General features: G+C 39.6%; 1 protein-coding gene across 3 annotated transcripts in view; it reads left to right on the top strand.

The window, feature by feature from the left end:
- The window catches only part of SNX24 (sorting nexin 24), a 175847-nt gene that overhangs the window by 140580 nt on the left and 13453 nt on the right, over positions 1–21814 (top strand). For all 3 annotated transcript variants that reach the window (XM_028493161.2, XM_028493162.2, XM_024122619.3), the window contains exon 4: positions 20808–20902. In XM_028493161.2, coding sequence (XP_028348962.1) covers positions 20808–20902 — 95 coding nt within the window. The remainder of the gene's footprint in view (positions 1–20807; positions 20903–21814) is intronic.

A 21814-nucleotide genomic window follows, 5' to 3' on the forward strand; every position in this document is an offset into this window, starting at 1 on the left:
GTTCTTCAGAACCTTTTTTGTTTAGATTCCATATATATGTGTTAACATACGGTTTTTGTTTTTCTCTTTCCGAATTACTTCACTCTGTGTGACAGACTCTAGGTCCGTCCACCTCACTACAAACAACTCAATTTCATTTATTTTTATGGCTGAGTAATATTCCATTGTACATATGTGCCACATCTTCTTTATCCATTCATCTGTTGATGGACACTTAGGTTGCTTCCAGATAACTGTATCTTAAAAATGTGGCCTTTGGACCCCCAGACAGTCAAAAGAACAAAAATAGAAGGTAGGAAGTGGGGAAAAGGAAAGGCAGGAAGGCAGTAATTTAACTCATTCTCTTTGGTGCACACATTTGTTTTCCAGGGAAGAATGGCTGGTAGATAATAGAAACCTCTTCTGTGCTAATTTCATCCCTGACTCCCCGATAGGAGCGAATGCTACTGGAAAGAGAGGGGGAACTTACACTGTCAAGCACCTGCTGCATTTCAAGCCCCTCCAGTGCTCCTACATGTAATAGAATTGAACTGAAGGAGGTGTTGTGTGGGTCTCACTGCTACTTATTCACCTGCTGAAGACTGCAGTCTCCTTTCTTTTGAACAGTTCTTTTAGCACGTTTGATCATATTCCATTTAGCATGTAAAAAGTAGTATTTTGCAGCAAATTAAACTGCTTTATGTATTACAAAACTTTACATTTATAGGCAACTTAATTATTTTGCTACTGGAAAAAAAGACCTATGGGTCATCTAAAATGATAACTGATAACAAAAGTATTTCTCATGGAATGGATTTTGTAGTTATCAGAATACATAGCGTACTGTCAACAGCTGAGAAAAAGATGTCAATGTTCAATAGATATTTATTGAGCATCTACTGTGCGAGCTGCCTAGCACAGAGCAAATTATTTACACCTAACCCTTGCCTTTGAGGAATTTGGTTTGGCCATTCAGTATCTAAACAAATAACTACAAAGTAGTATTTGTGTTTAGAAGAAATGTATACAAAATACACAAATACTAAAGGGATTAATTTGGCTTGTTATGTGGATAGTTCAGAGAAGTTACTTAACTTTCAACAAGCATTTTAGTAGAATAAAAACTGGCATTAAATTTGAAAGTAAGAATAACAAAATTTAAATTTTTCCACAGGGGAGTTTCCTGTATTATCTACAATGGACAATACGTTAAGTATATACTTATTCATTAGGTATATCCATTTTGAAAACTATTAACTCTTTTTTTGTTTTTTTTGTTTGTTTGTTTTTGTTTTGTTTTGTTTGTGGTATGCGGGCCTCCCTCTGCTGCGGCCTCCCCCGTTGCGGAGCACAGGCTCCGGACGCGCAGGCTCAGCGGCCATGGCTCACGGGCCCAGCCGCTCCGCGGCATGTGGGATCCTCCCAGACCGGGGTGTGAACCTGGTTCCCCTGCATCGGCAGGCGGACTCGCAACCACCGCGCCACCAGGGAAGCCCCTTAACTCTTTTTTTAAAGCACATTTAGTAATAGTAGTAGTAGTGCTAATAATGATACAAGATATCACTAGTTATTGATAAAATAAAATAAAATTTTGAATATTTACTTCCAAATCTTTCCTGTGAGCTTTACTAAGAAATTGAGGAAATCAGAATAAAAGAATGTTCTATTTTCAGTGAGTAATATTTTCTTCTCAATACTTAAAAGAATAATTATTCAATTAGTCCCAGAGATGGAAGTAAATGAAATTCATGTCTACTCTTTTTTATTTATTTAATTTTGGCTGCGTTGGGTCTTCGTTGCTGCCCGCAGGCTTTCTCTATTTGTGGTGAGCGGGGGCTACTCTTAGTTGCTGTGCGTGGGCTTCTCATCATGGTGGCTTCTCTTGTTGCGGAGCACGGGCTCTCGGCACACGGGCTTCCGTAGTTGTGGCACACGGGCTTAGTTGCTCCGCGGCATGTCGGATCTTCCCAAGACCAGGACCCGTGTTCCCTGCATTGGCAGGTGAATTCTTAACCACCGTGCCAGCAGGGAAGCCCACATGTCTACTCTTAATAAGGAATTCAAGTGAACTTTCCTGACGTTGTTGTTTGCAAGTGCAATAATTTAGGTTGTATTTTGATTGTTCTTTAAATTCCGTTCCTTTATTTTTTTTCTCTTAAATATTACTTAAATTTTGCATGTCTTATTGATTTCTATGTAACTAAAGGGCATCTTATAGTTTTTCTTCTCTTTTGTTCTTTGCCTGCCTTAAGGCAATTAGAACCTGTGATTTTTAAGCACTGTTGAATGTTTGGCTCTACCCTATACCATATACATAAAATATAAACAATTTTCCTTAGATTCTGTTCACCTCAAAGGCAAATTCATTTGAGTCATTGATCAGAACAGACTTTCAGGCCAAGATCAGGAGTTAACTTACAGCATTAGCATGACTGGTCACTCACACTTCATCAAGATCCTTCAAATACAAGCAGGAAAGTAATGTGCAATTATTTTAAAACTATGATTGTATTGCTTCTATTTTTATTTATAGTGAAGTAGGTATACTTGAAAAGGTATACTTTGGGGTTTGCTAAAATTTCTTATTAATTGTGGTAGTCATTCATCAAATTAATAACAGAAGGCCACTGAAAAATCATTGCGATCCATTGGTTTGGTATAGCATCAGCATCAGTGTTTTTTCCAGAGTATCCCTCTTTGCATTAATTAGTGAAGAAATGCCTATTCTATCAAAACTGGGTTTACTGGTAGAAAGTTCAAACACAGGTACAGATCCATGACCCTTCTCTCTGCAGCCTGTTCCCTCCTTACACGTGTATGATCATTGTAGCAATCTGTTGAAAGTCTCAACTAGAAAGGGAGTTTTTCCCTGAAAATATAATTAGTCAATTAGTTTTTAAGCACTTAAACATTTCAGAGTGTATTCTCAGATCAGCTACCGTACAGCAAAAAAATTGCATTTTTTTTCATTTTTCCCCCCCAATTTATCAGATTGATCCTTCTTTTATCTCTGCACAAATGACACTGTTAGTGGAGCTGGGGATATCTAAGCTTAAAGAAGCTCCTAAAAGATGAGAACATTAACCTCAAGTGCACTGAATTCCCTGAATGTCTTGCATTCTCCTGCTCAGTCTTGAAGTGGGCACCTGCTGTTTAATGTAATTAGTTTCAGAGGGAATGTCAGATCAGTCCTCAGGAGTTTACTCTGACCCAAAAACCCTCATAAGAAAATATCAGTGAGACAAAACAAGAAAAGTTATCACAGTTGGGATGCTCCTTCTCACCGCGTTATTCGGGGGCATGTTTTAAGAGTCCTATTTGCTGTCTCCCTCAGTTATTTTCTGGTTGCAAAATTGTGCTCAAGACAAAATTGCTCTAACAGGTAGCTATTTTCCTCTTCTCAAAATGAAGACATGGTGGGCTGAGTACAAAAAAAATTAGAAAACATTTGAAATTTTAACAATAGTTTTTAGTATTTCTTATGATAATAAGATTTAAAAATTAAAGACAAATTAAGCTTGTTAATTTTCAACTTACATTTTCCCATTACAAAATGTACTGAACAAGGCTATTTCCAGTTTCTCTTTTTATCCTTATTGATGTTCAGCTTTATGAGCTGTAATAAAGAGGTTGCAAAGGGTCTCATTTGAGTAGCAGGATAAGTCTGACAACAAATGGCAGCATCACGATTCCATTTGGTTTATTTTCCCTAAGACTTAGGTGAGCAATTGCTTAATGTGTTGGTGATTTGTAAGCCACTGGTCTCATGACCCTCTTTGTTTATTTCCCTCTGTCATCCATGTTGGTTGAGTCTTGCTGATACATTCAGCCACACCCTGGCTGAGCTCCAGAGCTTAAGGGAGGGGCTGTGGGCCCCCTTGTTGCCAGAGGGTGAGAGGGGAGCAGCTGACCCTTGAAGGACCAGAAGGTTATTAAAGAAGGAACTGCAAGTACCCTTTAGGGAGACAGTGAAACTGGGAACCAGTACAAGGCCCGGATGCTCAACTCACCTACCTCAAGGGGCAGACTCTCCACCTTAGAGGATCCGGGCTTGGTGTTATTAACAGCTAGTCATTTAACATCACAGAATTAGTTTTCCCGTAAAATGCTCTTGATCTTATCTACCTCAAAGGTGCTGATGAGAATTAAGTGACCCAGTATATGTGGGGCCATTTGGCAATCCATAAAATATTATGCTGATACCAGATATTACTGTGTTTTTTAAAATTAATTAATTAATTTTTATTTTTGGCTACGTTGGGTCTTCGTTGCTGCACACGGGCTTTCTCTAGTTGCAGCGAGCGGGGGCTACCCTTCGTTGCGGCACACTGGCTTCTCATTGCAGTGGCTTCTCTTGTTGCGGGGCACAGGCTCTAGGTATGCGGGCTTCAGTAGTTGTGGCGCACAGGCTTAGCTGCTCCCTGATCTTCCCGGACCAGGGCTCGAACCCATGTCCCCTGCATTGGCAGGCAGATTCTTAACCTCTGCACCACCAGGGAAGACCCAATATTACTGTTTTTCTTAGCAAATACCTTGCTTTATTTCCTGACTGTCTATAAATTCTTGCTACAACATTCTGCAGCAGCTGGGCCTCAACTACTTTTGGTAAAGTATTTGCTGGGGGGTACTTGTTATCTCCCAAAGTATAACCTTCCATCAGAGACTTCAGTTACAAAGTTTCTCTTTATATGAAGCCAAAATTTGCCTCCTCAGTATTTGCCTGTGTTGGGTTCTGCCTCTGGAATAACCCTCATGCATGCAAAACACTGTTTTGGATGCAGAGGTAAAGGGTGAATAAAGCAGGCTCAGTCCTGCCATCTTGGAGCTGGAGTTGAAGGGACAAAAACCAAGTTAAACTTATCAGTAAAATAATTGCAAGCGCTATAAGGGAAACAAAAAATAAGGGAGCAAGAAAAAGATGATCTGGGAGTGAGAGCAAGTGCTTGAGTTTGAGTGGTCAGGGAAGGCACCTCTGAGGCGACATTTATACCAAGACCTAAGACTGAGGAAAGTTAACCATGTCGAGTATGAGAAGGCTAAGGGCACAGCAGATGTAGAGGCTGTGGGAAGGAGCATAGGCCCACCGGTGGCTCTGAAGACTGCTCCGGCTGTAGCTTTATGAGCGAGTGGGAGAGGAGCACCAGGTGACGCTGATGGTAGGCTGAATGTGGAAGGTGAAGGGAAGGAAGCTTTCCGCTTTGGCAGCTGGGTGGGTGGTGCTCTCATTTGCTGAGGTGAAGAAGGTGGTGGAGAAAGGGGATGGCAGGGTTGTTGTTTTTTTTTTTTAAGAAACAGCAATTTCTGCTTTGCACATTTTGAATTGCAGATATCTTTAAGAAGCTCAAGTGGAGATGTTAAATAGGTATTTAGTTCTATGAGTCTGGAACCCAGAAGAAAGTTCCAACCTGAAGATATGAATATGCATCTCATCAGCATAAAGGTTTTAAAATCCATGGCAGTTGGTACATTCAGATAAGACTGGGGAGACAAGAGGGCACTGGCTAAGCTTTGAAAAATCCCAACATTTTGAGGTCAGGTGGAAAAGGAAGAGGTAGCCAAGGAGAGTGAAAACAAGACAGGAGGAAACCGGAGGGTTGCAAAAGCAAAGAAAAGGTATTTCAGGAAGTGGGAGAGGGGTTGTTTGGCTGAGTGCTGGCTACTCAGAAGTTGAGTATGTTAAGGACAAAAGTGGCCATTGAATTTAGTAACACAGAAGAGATCTGTGACCTTGATAGGCTGAAAATGGTGGAAACCAAAGCCATTTTTGTAGGGGGTTGAGTAATGGGTGAACTGGAGATAAGAAAAGGAAACAGCATCTGTAGAACAGTCATGAGAACGTATGCCATGAAAAGAAGCAGAGAAGTAAGCTGTGTTCTCTAAGAGATTTTTTCGATTTGTTTATTTTGTTCTGTGAGATACTAGAGCATATTTGTAAGCTGATAGGAATGATTCAGCAGAGATGATAGAAAGATGGATGGATGGAAGGAAGGAAGGACGGAAGGAATTATATAGTAAATAGGCAAAGGAGATAAGGGTTATAACTAAAGAAATATTTGAGAAAGTCAAGAGGTGTGCTGAGAGCCAGAGTATAACTAGAGGAATTGGCCTCTGAGAGAAGGAGTGGCACTTCCTCCACTATAGCAGAAGAAGGAAGAGAGGATGATGGAAGGGTAATGTAGATAGAGTAGGGGTGAAGATGAGGGACATCAAGTCTGGTGGCTTCTGTATTCTCAATGAAGTGTGAAGACTGTTTCTCAGCTTAGGGGGAGGGTGGAGGAAGGGGTAAGGGAGATTCAAAGAGAAGAGGAGGAGGTATGAAATGGATGATGGTGGTTCCTCTAGAGCAGTGGTTCTCAAAGAGTGGTTCCTGGACCAGTAGCATCAGCATCACCTGGGAACCTGGGAATTTTTCAGAAATGCAATTTCTAAGGTCCCATACCAGACCTACTGCATCAGAAACTTGGGAGGTGGAACCCAGCAATCTGTGTTTTAACAAGCCCTCTAGGTGATTCTGCTGCTGGCTAAAGTTGGAGAACCATTGTTCTAGAGAAGAGTAGCAAGACAATATTTTGTAGATAAGACCTTGAATTTAATGTGAAACCAGTTTCTTTGTACTGTGTGGTTTTCTTGTGGTGTTTAACAGCTGGGGTTGAGGCATGGATAAGAGATGCCAGGATTCAGCCAGAACTGAGAGATTCTGAGCACACAGAGAGGGGGACCTGATGGGGTTGGAGGCATTTCAGGGAACTGATTATGATGGTCGATCATGGAATCTGAAGCTGGACAAGGAGCACTGAAAAGTCAAAGGGGGCTGATAGAAGTGAGAAATCTCCAGATCAATGGTTTGGAGGTTTCACTGATAGGGGGGCAGCACCATTGCAAAGAAGGGCTCTGTATAGCACAGCTAGGTCATGTCTAACCTCATTGGTCCACAGAGATAGTGCTTTAAAGATCTGACTAAAGGAGTTCTGTGTAAAAATTCCATAAAACAGATACTTTGGCCTGTGTGTATGCATTAGTGTATGCATTAAGAGGCTAGAAAGTTACAAGATAGTTGGATCTTATGCAAAGCACAAGCTTTTTTAAAAAAATTAACAATGACACAAGTAAAACCATATAAGAAAATGTTTACTTTCTTTAAATCAGCTTTTTAAATTATTCAGCTTCTGTGATAGATTATTTTTGTTCATCTTAAACTACTGCTACTACTAAGAATCATAATAATAAATAATATTTATTAGGTACTTACAGTACAGTAGGCACTGTAGCAGTTTCTTTATAGGCATGAGTCTTATTTCATCATGACTACAACCTCTGAGGTAGAGATAATATTATTGACCTTGTTGAAGCACGGAGGACCTAAGAAACTTACCTATGATTAATTTTAAACAATTTAAGTTAATAAATGTTCAAAAGTGCATAAAATTCTTGTAAACAGAAACAACCTGTTTACCATTTCTCCGTAACTATAAAATAATAAGGTGTAGTGTTCACTTGATCAGTGGCCACCCCCAGGTGATGACACCCAGCTGAGCCTTGGGGGAACATACACGAAAAAGATTTGCTGGCAGAAAATAGGAGCTTGCCTGTCACGTGCTCCCTGGTGCCTCCCTGGATCCCTTCCTGGGGCATAGCTGGGCCAGGCTGGGGGTAAACGTGGGTGAGTAGACCACTACCTGGGATGGTTGGTCTGGTAGACTAGTATGGTTAGTGTGTAGGCCTGATAAGGTGTCCAGGTTGTGCATTGGTCGCTCTGTTGTATTTGTACCCTTGTGTTTCTCCTGTATCTCTGCCTAGCCCCAGTGATGTCTGGCTTCTCAGCAGGCTGTGTACCAGGGACAGCCATGGGCAGGGAGCAGAAGTGAATCCAAAAATGTTATCTTCAGACACCAGAGGCACATCTTCCAGCTTTTTCTTCTTCTTTTTTAATAAATTAGTGTTTTACCCTCAAACTGCTAATATCTTCAAAATATAAAACTTCTGCTTGAAAATGTATATAGTCATTTTAACTTTCTAGAGTATCAACGTAAATCTTTTCTATCTCCCTTTAATTGCTCTTAATAGAAAGCTGTTAAAAGATCATAAAATTTGTGATTAAAAAGTTAAAGTAGAATTGTATTTTCTTCCACCAGCCAATGCTAAATTGTTCCCTCTGTTTCACCTTACAGTGATTTGGACAATCCTTTGTAAAATAAGTTTAATGAAACACTTTCCATTTCCGTAGGGATACTGTCTGTGATTTGGTAGGATATTTTTCTGGATAATCAGCTTACATTCTTATTTGTTTAGTCTCATCTCATTACCTATATGCTTGATTTCTTTACTATTTGGTAATATGTGTTCTTGGCACCTGCTGTGTTAGGCAGATAAGTTTTTCATGTATTTGTCCTTTTCTTGCTTTTTATAGACAATGCAATGTATGTGTGAATCTAATGGCTTTTTGATTTTTCATAGACTATTCTTTATGTTGTGGACTTTTTTAAAGTAGTAAGTTAAAAATAAAAATATCAGGGTTGGTTCTTTCCTCCCTTCCTTCCCCCCTTCCTTCCCCCCTTCCTTCCTTCCTCCCTCCCTCCCTCCCTCCCTTCTTCCCTTCATTCCTTCATTCCTTAAAGTATTCTACCCAGTACTAAAGTAGTGAATTAAAAGTAAAATAGCAGAGTTGGGTTTTTCCTTTTCTTCTCTCTATTTGTTAAAATATTCTACCTAGTACTCTGCTCTTTGGGCCAAAAATTGGACTTTTTGATCTGCGGAGGCAAGAAGTCTGTATCAGCAGGGGTTTGTGTTCTACCACAGGTAACAGTCCAAATAAAAGGGCTTAACTAAAAGTGGGGTTTCTCTTTCTCAGGCATATTATTTCCTCAGGCGTTACCAGTGGTGGGTAATTGTGGGTTTTGTTTCCGTAGCCCAAGATCGTCAGGGATTGGATCTCTTTGATTCTTTTGGCCTTTCCCTTATGATCACAAGGTAACATATGAACTCAGAAACTACGCTCATGTTCCAGGAAAGAGGGGAGGGGAAAGCGGTGAAAAGATGAGGAAAAAGAGGAGGGCCAGCGGAGCCTGACTGTTCACTTTTAGGGAACTTTTTGGTTCTTTCTCATCCGGTGACTTCCACTGACATCTTAGTGGCCAGGTCTGCAACACGTGGTAGGGGAATCTGGGAAATGTGTGAGGGGTGTTACTGTCATTGTTTTTTGTTATTCCCATTTGCTTTTTTTAGCTTGGCAATTTGCCAAACCCCCCCCCCAAAAAAAATTTGTGCTCCATTAATAAGGAAGAATGGAGCATGGATTTTGGGTAGGCAACCAACAGTCTGTGCCACAGCCTCCAGTGGCAGAAGGCAGGCAGAGAATTCAAGCTTAAGTGTAGAGTAGCTTTCCCTGCAGTCATTCTCTGCCTACTTCCTGGGAAACCTGGGAGCTGGCTGGTATAATCTGGAATCCCCCAGAAAAGGGTCCATGTTCACTGTTGAGTGTAAATCCCTAAATAGACATCGATAATTTATCTCCAAGTTATGGGAGGACTTATTTCAGCATCAGATTTGGGGGAAGGACCAGAGTAGGTGTGTTCTTCTTTCCATGGACTGAGAACACAGGCTCCTGCTTGGACGTGATGTGGTGACTAGCAGCCAGGTACATATAGACCCACTCTCTCTTCTTTCATGCTGTCGTAGTCCATCTCCCTTGGTGTAGTCCTTTTGGGCTACTGTTAACCCACCGGTGTATTTTATGTGAACAATTTCATTAACTGCATTTTTTGTTGCAGCCAAGAGGTCAAGGACCTCTTCCCCACTTCCTTTATTATTTCCTATATAGACTTGTTTTTCACTTTAGACCTATGAACCATCTCCACAAGGGCCACTTTTCATTTTTGGTACATTTCTCTGAGGACTTGCTACTGCATCTCAGAATAAGTCTCTGTCTCACTCTCTAGCTGCTTCCCACTAAGTGCTCCCACTGAGTACCATGCACTATGAACTTTCCAGTTCAGCCTCATTCAAGGTTCTTAAATTCATGTAAAACATTAGTTGCATAACTTTAGCATATAAACAGGAGACTCAATGCAGTGCTTATACCTGGACAAATATAAAATACTGTTGGTGGTCTTCATTAAAAATTTTAAAAAGATGTTTGCCCAGTACACTATGTCTTAGCTATAGTGCAGTGAGAATGTGTATACCTCGGAAAGCCTAACTGATATAAACTACATCTCTTGAAACTCAGCTGTGCTGGAGCTGTGTCAAAGTGCACAGTATATGAAGAAAGAGAATGCTAAATAAATCAGAGGAATAAAGTAGATAGTTGGGAGCATGTTTAAGGGACTTGAGAGGGCAAATTGTTTTCAAGCCCTTTTTTTTTTTTTTCCCGGTACGCGTTTCTGAGAGCTACTTGAAAAGGTTGTCTGTATCAACTCCTTGTAGTTTTAGATTTTTTCATACGCTTCTTAATATCTGTCATATTTCACCTGTAGTGGTTGTATCTTATCAGCACATTGTATGATAATTAACACAGAAAAGAATCGCCTGATAGGTCAGAGCTGGGATTTTATTTTCTTTTATTCATTTATTTTTTTTTGTGGTATGCGGGCCTTCCTCTCTTGTGGTCCCATTGCGGATGGAGCACAGGCTCCGGACGCGCAGGCTCAGCGGCCATGGCTCACGGGCCCAGCCGCTCCGCGGCACGTGGGATCTTCCCGGACCGGGGCACGAACCCGCGTCCCCCGCATCGACAGGCGGAGTCTCAACCACTGCGCCACCAGGGAAGCCCTCAAGCACTTTAAACACTTTAAAAACATCAATTCCTCAACACACATAGGCCAGGCTAATTGTAAATCTTTCATTAAAAACCAATCTCCAGAGGCTCTCTGCAGGCAACATCTTACAAGCCTAGTTCTGATTTCTATTTCTTCTTTAAAGTAAAAAGCGCTTCCATAAGCATATTCTATAATTTGTATTTCATTTGGTGTCTTACCATATAGTTTTGGTTTGCTTTGTAATACATGATTTTATTCAAATGTATTAGTCTCCTGATTTTAGTTTTGACTTATAGATAAGTAGCTAGTTTATTATTGCTTTTAGAATTTTTTTTCTCTATTTGAAGATCAAGAAAATGCCTCATAAATCTGGTGTTATCTATAATGTGTAATTGAGCCACATTGTTCTTCAACATATAGTTAAGTAATTTAAATGGATCAAAAGTATGTAAAATATGGCTTTAAAGCATTTTACCCAGTCAAAGAAGAATTGAGCAGGTCAGAAGTTGCCAAATAGGTTTTGAAATGTTGTGAGGCCAGATAATTTTGGTCTTTGCTTTTGCTTTATCCTCAGTTTTTTTTTTAATATAGGACAGAAATTAATAGAATTTATTGTTCTTCTTCTTGGAGTCTTTATATACTTATAAGAATTAGTTGAGATGTTAAGCAAAAATTTAAATCCAAAGAAAATTAGAAATGCATTTTAAGGGAGCTAAATTTCAGTAGTTCCATTAAATTTATCTATGCGTTCCATTAAATTTATAAATACAGTAGAAAAATATATATTGGAAAAGATAAAGGATTCCAATAAAATTTACTAAGAAAAGAATTAAACTATGTAGCCCAGTGCTGTTGTGCAGGCAGTAAACATCAGTAAATATTTATGGAATGAATGAATGACTCAGTGAATAGATACATCTGTAGATCAGTAGTTTTAGGGCTAGGGAGACCTAGGTTCCAGTCCTGCCTGACCCCTTACCCTTTAAGAAACCTTGTACAAGTGATTTAGACTTTCTGAGCCCCAAATTCTTCATAGGTAGAATGTGGATAATGAAAGTATGTCACAGTTTTGTGAAAATTAAATAAGATAAAGAGCCCAGCACAGACCAGGCGTTAAATAAATATTGTTGTTATAAACTATATGAAAACTGCCTTATGTGGTAGGTTAAAATTGTTGAAAGTTAATATGATTCAATCCAGTATTAATAATCACATCACATAAAATGATTCTTTTATTTCGCACATTAAAAAATGATAACTTAGCCCAATCTGAGGGTCTCAGGAATGTTTTCTAAGGGAGGTAACACTTGAGCTGAGACTTGAAGGAGAAGTAGGAGTTGGCCTGTTGAGAAGAGGTGGGAAGGGCATTTCTAATAATAGAGCTATACCCTAGTAAAAGGATAACCAAGGCTAAGGTAGACTATTTCAGTAGTGTTGTTTGGATAGATTGGGCCTTACTGGCTCTTATAAATTCTTTATGCACTGTAGTCAGAGTAATAGTCTATTGACCTATGACTATATAGCCTTATCAAAAAACAGTTTGAGCATGATACTTCAATATATGCATATTTAATAATGTTTTATACATGTACTGCTATAAATCCATTAAAAATTAGAAAAGGTAGTTTTTTTATTTTTTCATTTTAAATCTTTTTTTAATATATTTTCAATCTTTTTTAATATTTGTTTTTCTGAATCACAATTAATTATCTTGTTTAACTCTCCACATCTCTGTAACCCACTTTGGAGACCATTGGCCTATGAAAATCCGTTGAATATGGACAAAAGTTTTCCTAACAAAGTTTCTCAACCATGTTTCATGAGAGTTTAGGGTTTATAGTTTCTGTATCTGCATGATCTCATGCCTCCAATCTAGAAAATTAATATATCATTTCACAAAGCTGACTACATCTCAGTCAGGGCTGTACTTCCTCGGAGCTGAAGCAAAACCACTGGGGCGGGGGTCATTCCCTGAACCTGGCCTAGCCTTTCCCACAGATAAAGCCCTGCAGAAGATGAGCTCATGAACCTAAACTACAAAACAGAAGCAAATGAACAGCTATGAGTGAGAGACACAAAAGCAGGATTAAATCCCAAGAAGTTCAAGTAAAAGGACAATTGAATGGAAACCCAAAATTAAAATGTCTAAAATAATTGAAAGCATAAGAAAAGATCATGAGCCTAAGAAAAGCAGAACAGGCAGATTTGAAAAGGAACCAAATATGAAATGAAAATCTAATGGTTAATATTAACTCAGTAGATTAAGAAGCTGTTTAGAGACAGCCAAAGAGAGGCTATAATGCACAGTCACTGGATCCGAGGAGCACCGCTGCTGTTCCAGTTGTAGTCAAAATACAAATCATCCTTCACATGACGCAGAAGCCCTGCCCCACCTCTCCAGCTCAGGCTCTCCTACTTTATTGCTCAGCTTCATTGTTTCCTCAGGCACCGCCTCACTGGCCTTTCAGTTTTCCTAATGACACGCTTCCACCTTCCACAAGTCTTTGAACACATTGTGTTTTGAACAGTGTGCTGTGCTTTGCATCTGAGATACCCCACTCCCTTTATCCTATTAGCTCATTCAACTCCCAGCCCAAGGGTCACTTTCCCAGGGAAGCTTTGTTAGTACTTCACAGGTTAATAGAGTGCTTTTTTTTTTTTTTTACTGTTGCTTTAAGAAGGGATTTACTTCCCTTTAAGGTACTTATTTCAGTTTGTAATCTCACATTCATCACTGTGATTATTTGAAAACCATCCATCTCCCCCACTAGATTGTAAATCCTGGGAGGACAAGACAATGTTTCTTTGGTTACCCATTGTGCCAGTGGTTGTACTTAGTTACCTGGTAAACAGATATCTTTTTTATGAATAGATATTCCAGAAACACAGAGGACATAAATTTTGGTATTAAAATAGTTCAAAAGATGATTGGTTTTCCAGTTGCTATTGTTCCATAGTTAGTTTTATCTTTTTAGCCATATTATCAGAAATTAGATTTCTTCTGTCAAATCTTTCTGAAGCCAGATGACTTTGTTTCTTTGCACAGATTCTTTACCGTTTTAAATGGGCCCTTGTTAGCAGCCTTCAGCTTTTAGTGCAAGTCCTCAGATTTCTTGCAAGATAGTCTGTACAGCCCTGTGAAATGATAGCAGATGTCTATTTGAATCTATGAATAGTGCAGTTTTCACCAGACACAGAGGAGACGTGTCTTGGGAAGGGTGGCACACACAATGAAGGATGTGTGGTACACTGGGTTCTTCCAAAGCACATCTGATTTTTATTTTTTAGGTGGTCATCAGCCTTCGTTAGATCCATTTACCGGCCGACTTTTTAAAAAAGTGTTCCTTTGGTAACCTTACTGTGGTTCATTTTGTGAAATTGTGAGCAAGTGCTGGGGAGGGGTAAGTGGAGGACCGAGGACGGCAAAGCCCCTGTGAGCTGGTAGGTTTTGTTCCCAGAGGACAGGGACACGGCAGCCCACTTACTGCCGTGAGGAGGTATTGATTTTTCTCCCTCCCTGTTCTTAGCTGCACCTCTGAAGCAGGTGTGGTGTGAAGCATCTTTCCTGGTGAAGAGAGGAAAAACTGTCATGAACTTTGTCACCTCAACCATCGGGCATTTCAAACCAAACAAGGTGGAATAGGAAAAGAGCTTTCAGGACTCTTGGAAACCTCCAGACGTAGTTCAATACCCTGGCTTTTGTGACTGAGAGGTTTCTTGCAGTTGTTAAAAAACCTTGATAGACAATGGGAAGAAATGTGGTGGGTTTTTTTTTTTTAATGTTTTGAAAAGAGAGTAAAAGGATCAAATCAGTGAAAACAGCGCAGCTTTGTGCAGTGATCTTGGAAGGTTAGCAAAGTGGTCTTGTCCAAGTTTTCAGCAAGATGTTCCGTTCCTGTTATAATTGGCTGCTGGGTAGGTTTGGACCTAACTAGAATGCCAGCGTTCGATTTCACCGTGTCCTCGGTGGAGATATGTCACCGTTTATGCTCGCCTTAGTGACAATTTTCTAAAATGGAAACTCATGGGAAATCATTACAGTGTTTATATGTCTCCCTTGTCGGATGGCGTTATCCTGTGATATTTTACCAGTGTTTTCCACTGAATGATGGCATCTAGCGAAGGTTAAGGCAGAACAGGTCCCTCTGTAATTTTGTGACTACATTTTACTTACTGAAGAAGAAAAGATAACTGACAATTAAGTATTTGGGATGTCACAGAAAGAACATGTGCAACTAATCAATGGTATCCTTTGGGAACGTGATTTTATAAAGCTGATAATGTAGAAAAATTGGGATTTTGTGATTTCTGTTACATGATGATAATTGCACCTTTTCAATAAAAGAGACATTTCTCCTGGAGTAAACATTGAGCTGGAGGAGGATGCTGCTACCAATGCTTTTGTTTTTCTGCTCCCTTTAGGCAATTTTTTGGTAAATATTTTCATAGAGATTTTTTTTCCATTCTTTTTTTAGAGTGGTATTTCTGGTCTATAATAAGGAAAGTTATTTATTCTTCTGTAACTGAGTAACGTGGTCGTAAAGAATAATAATTATTTTTTTCTTCTTACAAGGTACACTCAATTGCCCATTTTAATATTTATCAAAGTTGGATATAGTCTTAGCAAAGTCTATTACATAATATATCACACACTTGTTACAGTTCTTTGATTTAGCCCCATTTCCTTTGTGCATCTTAATAACAACCTGATTTTTAGCCTATGTACTTCCTAAGTGGTAAATTGGCTGGAAATTACTGTGGTTTTCTGTTAATTCTGTAGCATCTCCAGTCTGCATGTGTATGAAAGAGCAACTAAAAGATGTTCAGAACCCAGATATTTAGAAGCTCTTATGATTCCTACTCTTCCCATGCATGTGCCACTTTTCCTAGTTTTATGGCACAGGCTTCAGCTAGAGATAGATTCCTTCTCTGCTGGTTTGGACAGTAGTTTCTTCTTGTTCCAGCAGCTTTGGAAACTGCCACCCTCCTTAACAGAATGGTTAGTTAACTTAAAGACCACATTATCTCCTTGGTCCTCCACCACCTCATTCCGTGCTTGGTACCCACTGTTGAGTGACCTCTTCATATGGACACTATTTTAATCTTTTAGTCATTTTCATTGCTTGCCTCTAGCTCTTCCTGAGTTTATTCTTATTTCTCTTTCCTTGGGGATTAAATAATATTGCTTTCAGTGGAGTGAGAGGATTGCTCAGCTCATTTTACACCTTTGTGGAAACAGGACTTTCTTGCTCACCTACTACTTGTGACCAACAGCACTTGTGACCTACTCTCCAACTTGCATCTGGAGATTAATTAATTCTGCCTCTTACAGTATTTGACTCAGTACTTTAACCTGTAAGATTTTTTTTTAACCTGTAAGATTTAATGGGATTATTTCCAACTTTTTCTTCAACTTATTATGCTCATTTTGAATTCTGACGTTTTACTGTGTAAATTAGCTACCCAGCCATGCATTCCAACTTGCATGCAGTGTCAGGACTCTACCATCAGAATAATTAATTAATCAGTTAGAATGTACCAGGCCTGGGACCTATCACTGCCCAGTGGTTCGAAATGCCCATCTCATAACAGGTGTGGCGTACTAGTGCTTCATCAGCTGTACTCTGTAGAAATAGAGTTTAAATCTTACTTTCCCTCCTTTTTTGCTAACTTTGGGAACCTTCAACACCACAGCTTATTGAATTCTAGAGTTATATTTAGAAGATGTAGAAGCCATAAATATGAACTGCTTTCTAAATCCGGTACAGCAGTAGATTTTGGACTTTCAGAAAAAAATCCTTCACCAGACACGGCCAGACAAATATTTTCAACCACAGCCTAAAGCTGAAAGCACTCATGAATTCTAATAGCGAGGCAGCACACACTCCAGCGGGGTTCTAATTGACAAAGAGGCAGAAAACTGAAACAAGAAGGCTAGCGTGTCCTTTGGGGAGCTGGCATCCAGCACGGGCCCAGCAGTGCTTCAGGCTCCAGGCCAAATGAAAAGTGTGCCCAGCAGCGTTGCTGCCACATCAGAGCTACAAGCAGGCATCTTTGGCTGGGCTGTCAGGGGCCTATTGGACCCCCTACCACTGGCAGCACAATTATATATGTGTGTGTATTTTTCAGCAAGCAAGATTCTCAGCTTTCATCATTTTCAAAGGGATCCATGAATCCCAGAGGACTACGAAGCTCTGTTTGTTAGATAGACAATAATCCAAACCTCCAAAACCAATAAAATAGATGGTTGAGAATTGATACAACAAAAAAATTCAAAGGAAACAGAATTAACATTTATCGAATGCTAATTGCATGCCAGAGACTCTTGGAGACATCACCTAATCCTCACAATGACCTTTAAGGTAGACAGAGGAGATACTCAAACCCAGGTCTTGCTCTAAAGCTACATATTTCCACTACACCACTTGCCTCTGTAAAGAATGAAAATGACCATTCAATTTACCATTGAAGTTAAATCAAAAATAAAGATAAGCAAGCTAGGGCTTCCCTGGTGGCGCAGTGGTTAAGAGTCTGCCTGCCGATGCAGGGCACACGGGTTCGTGCCTCGGTCCAGGAAGATCCCACATGCCGGGGAGCGGCTGGGCCCGTGAGCCATGGCCGCTGAGCCTGCGCATCCGGAGCCTGTGCTCCGCAACAGGAGAGGCCACAACAGTGAGAGGCCCGCGTACCGCAAAAAAAAAAAAAAAATAAGATAAGCAAGCTAAAACAACAGGGAAATATTATTTGATATTTAAAATGTTTATATATATATATATATATTTTTTTTTTTTAATCAAAAGCTTATCTAGTGAATAGGTCCGGTGATTTAGACCAGACTGGGGTCCCAAGCATGTTGGATGGCCCAGGGTGCAGCATCAAGAAGGAGTGGTTCTTCTTGAGCGGAAGCTTTTCAAGAAACTGAAGAGGATGTAAATGAAACAGTTGTGAGGCCCCACTTCACTGTTGGGTCACTCATGGAATGTGGTCGGTCATGTGTTTCTGAACCAAAAGATTTGGTTGACCTAATACATTTTCTCTGTTGCATCTCTGTACTAACTAATGACAATCATTTCACTTGTACATATGTATTAAACTAGGTAAATTCTACCCCATTATACTCTGTCTCTGGGCTTAAGTATCAATTATTTTCTTACAAGCCTTCTTAGCACAGTTTAGGAGATACTCCCTCCGCATAACCGAAAGCTTGACTAACACCCTCCCCCCAACCAGTGCTGCTTTCTTACAACTGTAAATTCTGAAATCCACATTGGTCATTGTTTTATAGAAAATATTATTTGAGAATATTCAGTGAACATTTAACAAAAATGCTCACAAATTTTTGAAGTTTTCGATATTCTTTTTTTCTAGTATATCTGACCTAAAACAACATGATCATCTATTTGGAGTACTCTGGGGAGGCAGAGCAGGATTAATTCCCGTCCTGGTGTTGCAGTGTAAACAGCTTTTTGCCTGTCTTTTGTCATTAATGATCACGCTGTAGATGTAGTCAGTGCATTGTAAGCCAATCTGTCAAGGCAAATAAACAATTCACCTTGTTAAAATTCCCTAAATCTTGCATTAATAAAACGAAAGTAACCCCCCCGAACACTCAAGAGATGTCTTCCTCCATACTGCAGTGATGGATGACATGTCTAAAGATCCTGGAAATTAAGTAGTTCAGGTCATTAAAAGTGTCCCACACTTGTTATTGATTTAATTTATTTTAAAAGATGGGGGTGGAGATAATAATGGTTACCCCCTCCCCTGTTTTTTTTAATCTAAAAGCTACCACTTGTTCACATAATTAAAACTATTGCCAGGGTGAACAGCTCTGTATTTGTTACAACATTAAGCTTTATTATTCAAATAGGTATTATCCTCTTAAATAGATAGCTACAAGTACAAGCTGATAATCATGGCAACTTGTATTATGGAAAAAAAATTCCTTGGAACTTCATATGTATCATGATTCCTAGAACCTTTGATTTTGGGCACTGAAATAATGACCTGGGCACCCCAAAAATATTCGTGGATAGATAAAAATTTAGATGAAAGCCAAATGAATTGAAGGAAAGAAACAGAAATAGTAATGGAAGAATGCCCCTGGATAGGGGAGGGTTTTTTTTTTCTCTCCATTTTATGAATTTTTCATTTTTCTACTTTATAATCAAGAAAAAAGTAAACATTTTAGAAAGATGGAGGGATGGATGCGAAGGCATTTAGAGAGTGCAGATTCTGTGTCACTGTATTCTAAGGCAAGTTTAACTTATGTGTGTGTTTACTTGTTTATCACTAATTTTCTCCACCAGCCTACATTCTGTTGACCTGTAGTATTCACTGCCATATCCCAGTGCCTAACATAATAGGTGCTCCATAAATATTTGTTTAATGAATAAAGTATTACCCCAAATATCTTTATTTTCCTCTTTTTTATTTCTTAAACTTCAGTGGGTACAATGGCCATGTAAGGAATAGTAAGAACCCCAGACAAGGCTGGATCTCCAGATTATCCCTCTCCAGGGACTGAACAGCAGGACGGTTGAGCACTTATATAGTACAGAGGTCAGTGTGCTAGCACTGGTGATCTCTGTAGTAGCCTATTCCATTTATATGTCCTGAACTGGGTAACAGAATTCCAAAACATGGTGAGAAATGGGGCAGCTCCAGATGTAAATTATGGCTAAAAACAATACATTATATAGAATTATGTGTATACAAGACACACACAATTTGACCTTTTTCATGTGTTATGTATCTTTTGCATCACCTTGCATAGCTGTTCCTGATCAGCTGTGTGAATAACATTTCAGCATCAATTCTCATTGTTTTTTTTGTTTTTTTTTTAACATTTTTATTGGAGTATAATTGCTTTACAATGGTGTATCAGTTTCTGCTTTATAACAAAGTGAATCAGTTATACATGCACATATATCCCCATATCTCTTCCCTCTTGCATCTCCCTCCCTCCCACCCTCCCTAACCCACCCCTCTAGCTGGTCACAAAGCACTGAGCTGATCTCCCTGTGCTATGTGGCTGCTTCCCACTAGCTATCTATTTTACATTTGGTAGTGTATATATGTCCATCAATTCTCATTGTTTTTTAAACAATATGTACTTACTGGGGGGGAAAAAAAGCCATGGTAAATTATAAAAATGAACCTTAAGAATAGTTACATTAATTTTAGAGATTATTGCGCAACGTCTGATGCTTTTCCCATGGTCTTTGTAAAAAAAGGTTGGGGGAGCAAATGTGCAATCATTTCTCTGACAGACTCTTTCAAAAATAAATATATATGAAAATGCATTCTTACAGTTCTCTATTAGATTTCTCCTTGAAATTGCATAATTTGGATATCTGAGAACTGACATGGTTATGCCATTATGGCAGCTATTTAGCAGAGCTCCCTAAATGGAAGAACTCTATAGATTTTTTTTGTTTTCAGCATATACACTGATTTACACTTAGTGGTAAAACTGTTAGTGACCCTTTAAGTGGAGCTGTCCAAATAGCAATAAATGTCAGTTGATCCTATTGCTGAAACAGGTGTTAGCTGAAGGATCTTGACTAAATCTTCCAATTAAAAAAGCCATGTATAGTATTTCCTGAACAGTAGTGGTTTCTTGTAGATAGACACACACACACACACACACACACACACACAATTTCGGATCACTTTATCACTAAATAAGGAAAACTTGATGTAACTATCTTAGCAGTATTATTGATGTTCCCAGGTTTTTAAAATACTCATTCTGGATTAGTACCTCCATGAAGGCAGGAACTGTGTCTACCTGGTGCCTGGCTGTCTTGCCCCCAGTCAGCATCTGAAGTATATATAGTAGATGCTCCGTAAATGCTGCTTGGGTGAAAGAATAGATAAAATGGAGCATTTGCTGACACTGAATAACATGTGTGTTGGCCTAAATTCTTGGTGGGTGAAATGGGTAATTTTGCTTTTGGGTAATAATGCTGGTAAGAACTTTGATGGATGGTTATGACTTTTCAAAATAGTTTATTTGATTGATTGATTGCCTAGCAAACTTCACTTTCTAATTGTTTTCTGCTTTCACAGGCTGTCATTCTAGAAAATGAAGAACTTCCCAAACTGTTTCTTGATTTCCTAAATGTGCGACATTTGCCCTCTCTACCAAAGGCAGAGAGCTGTGGGTAAGAGTTGTTTACCTATTGGACATGTATCTTAAGTTACTTTTCAATCACTTGTGGCCCAACAAATAACACAGGTGGTGCGGAGGGCCAACCTGGCCACACCCATTCTTTTGGCTTGGGACAGCACTCGCTCACCCCCTGCTTGTAGTCAAAGGAATTGCTCCTGAGTCTTGTGGCCAAGTGACCAACACTCATTAATTCAGGTTTAAACTTGAAGAATTGACCTTTTAAATTATACTTTTGTATGGAATGGTGTTACATGATGGGAATTATAAATCTAGATAGCTTATTTAGAGACTAATGTTTACTTGTGAATACTTGTGCAAAGTCTATATCCCCTTGGCACATTTATTCATATATATATATATATATATTTTTTTTTTTTTTTTTTTTTTTTTTCGCTACGCGGGCCTCTCACTGTTGTGGCCTCTTCCGCCGCGGAGCACAGGCTCCGGACGCGCAGGCTCAGCGGCCATGGCTCACGGGCCCAGCCGCTCCGCGGCATGTGGGATCTTCCCGGACCGGGGCACGAACCCGTGTACTCTGCATCGGCAGGCGGACTCTCAACCACCGCGCCACCAGGGAAGCCCTGTTCATATAATTTTAAAGCTGTAAATGATCTTAGAAGTGATTTTATCCAACTCGCTTCATTTTAGAGTTGAGAAAACTGAGACACAGGAATAAAGTGCCTTTCCTAAGATCTCTTGCCTTGTAGCTGGCAGAGCCCAGGCCTTTGGCGTAAGCTCTTTCCTGCTGCCCCTCCCTCAGGAACTTCTAAATGGGGGGCTGCAGATCCTAATCCCTCTCTACCAAGAAACCAGACATCTGATATCAGCAGCAACTGGGAAAAGTTCTTCTGAAGAATTAACTCTGAAACAAGCCAGTCGCCCAGCTCTGGGCACCTGTGTTGAT

This window comes from Physeter macrocephalus, chromosome 8, assembly GCF_002837175.3.
Source record: "Physeter macrocephalus isolate SW-GA chromosome 8, ASM283717v5, whole genome shotgun sequence".
Lineage (NCBI taxonomy): Eukaryota > Metazoa > Chordata > Mammalia > Artiodactyla > Physeteridae > Physeter > Physeter macrocephalus.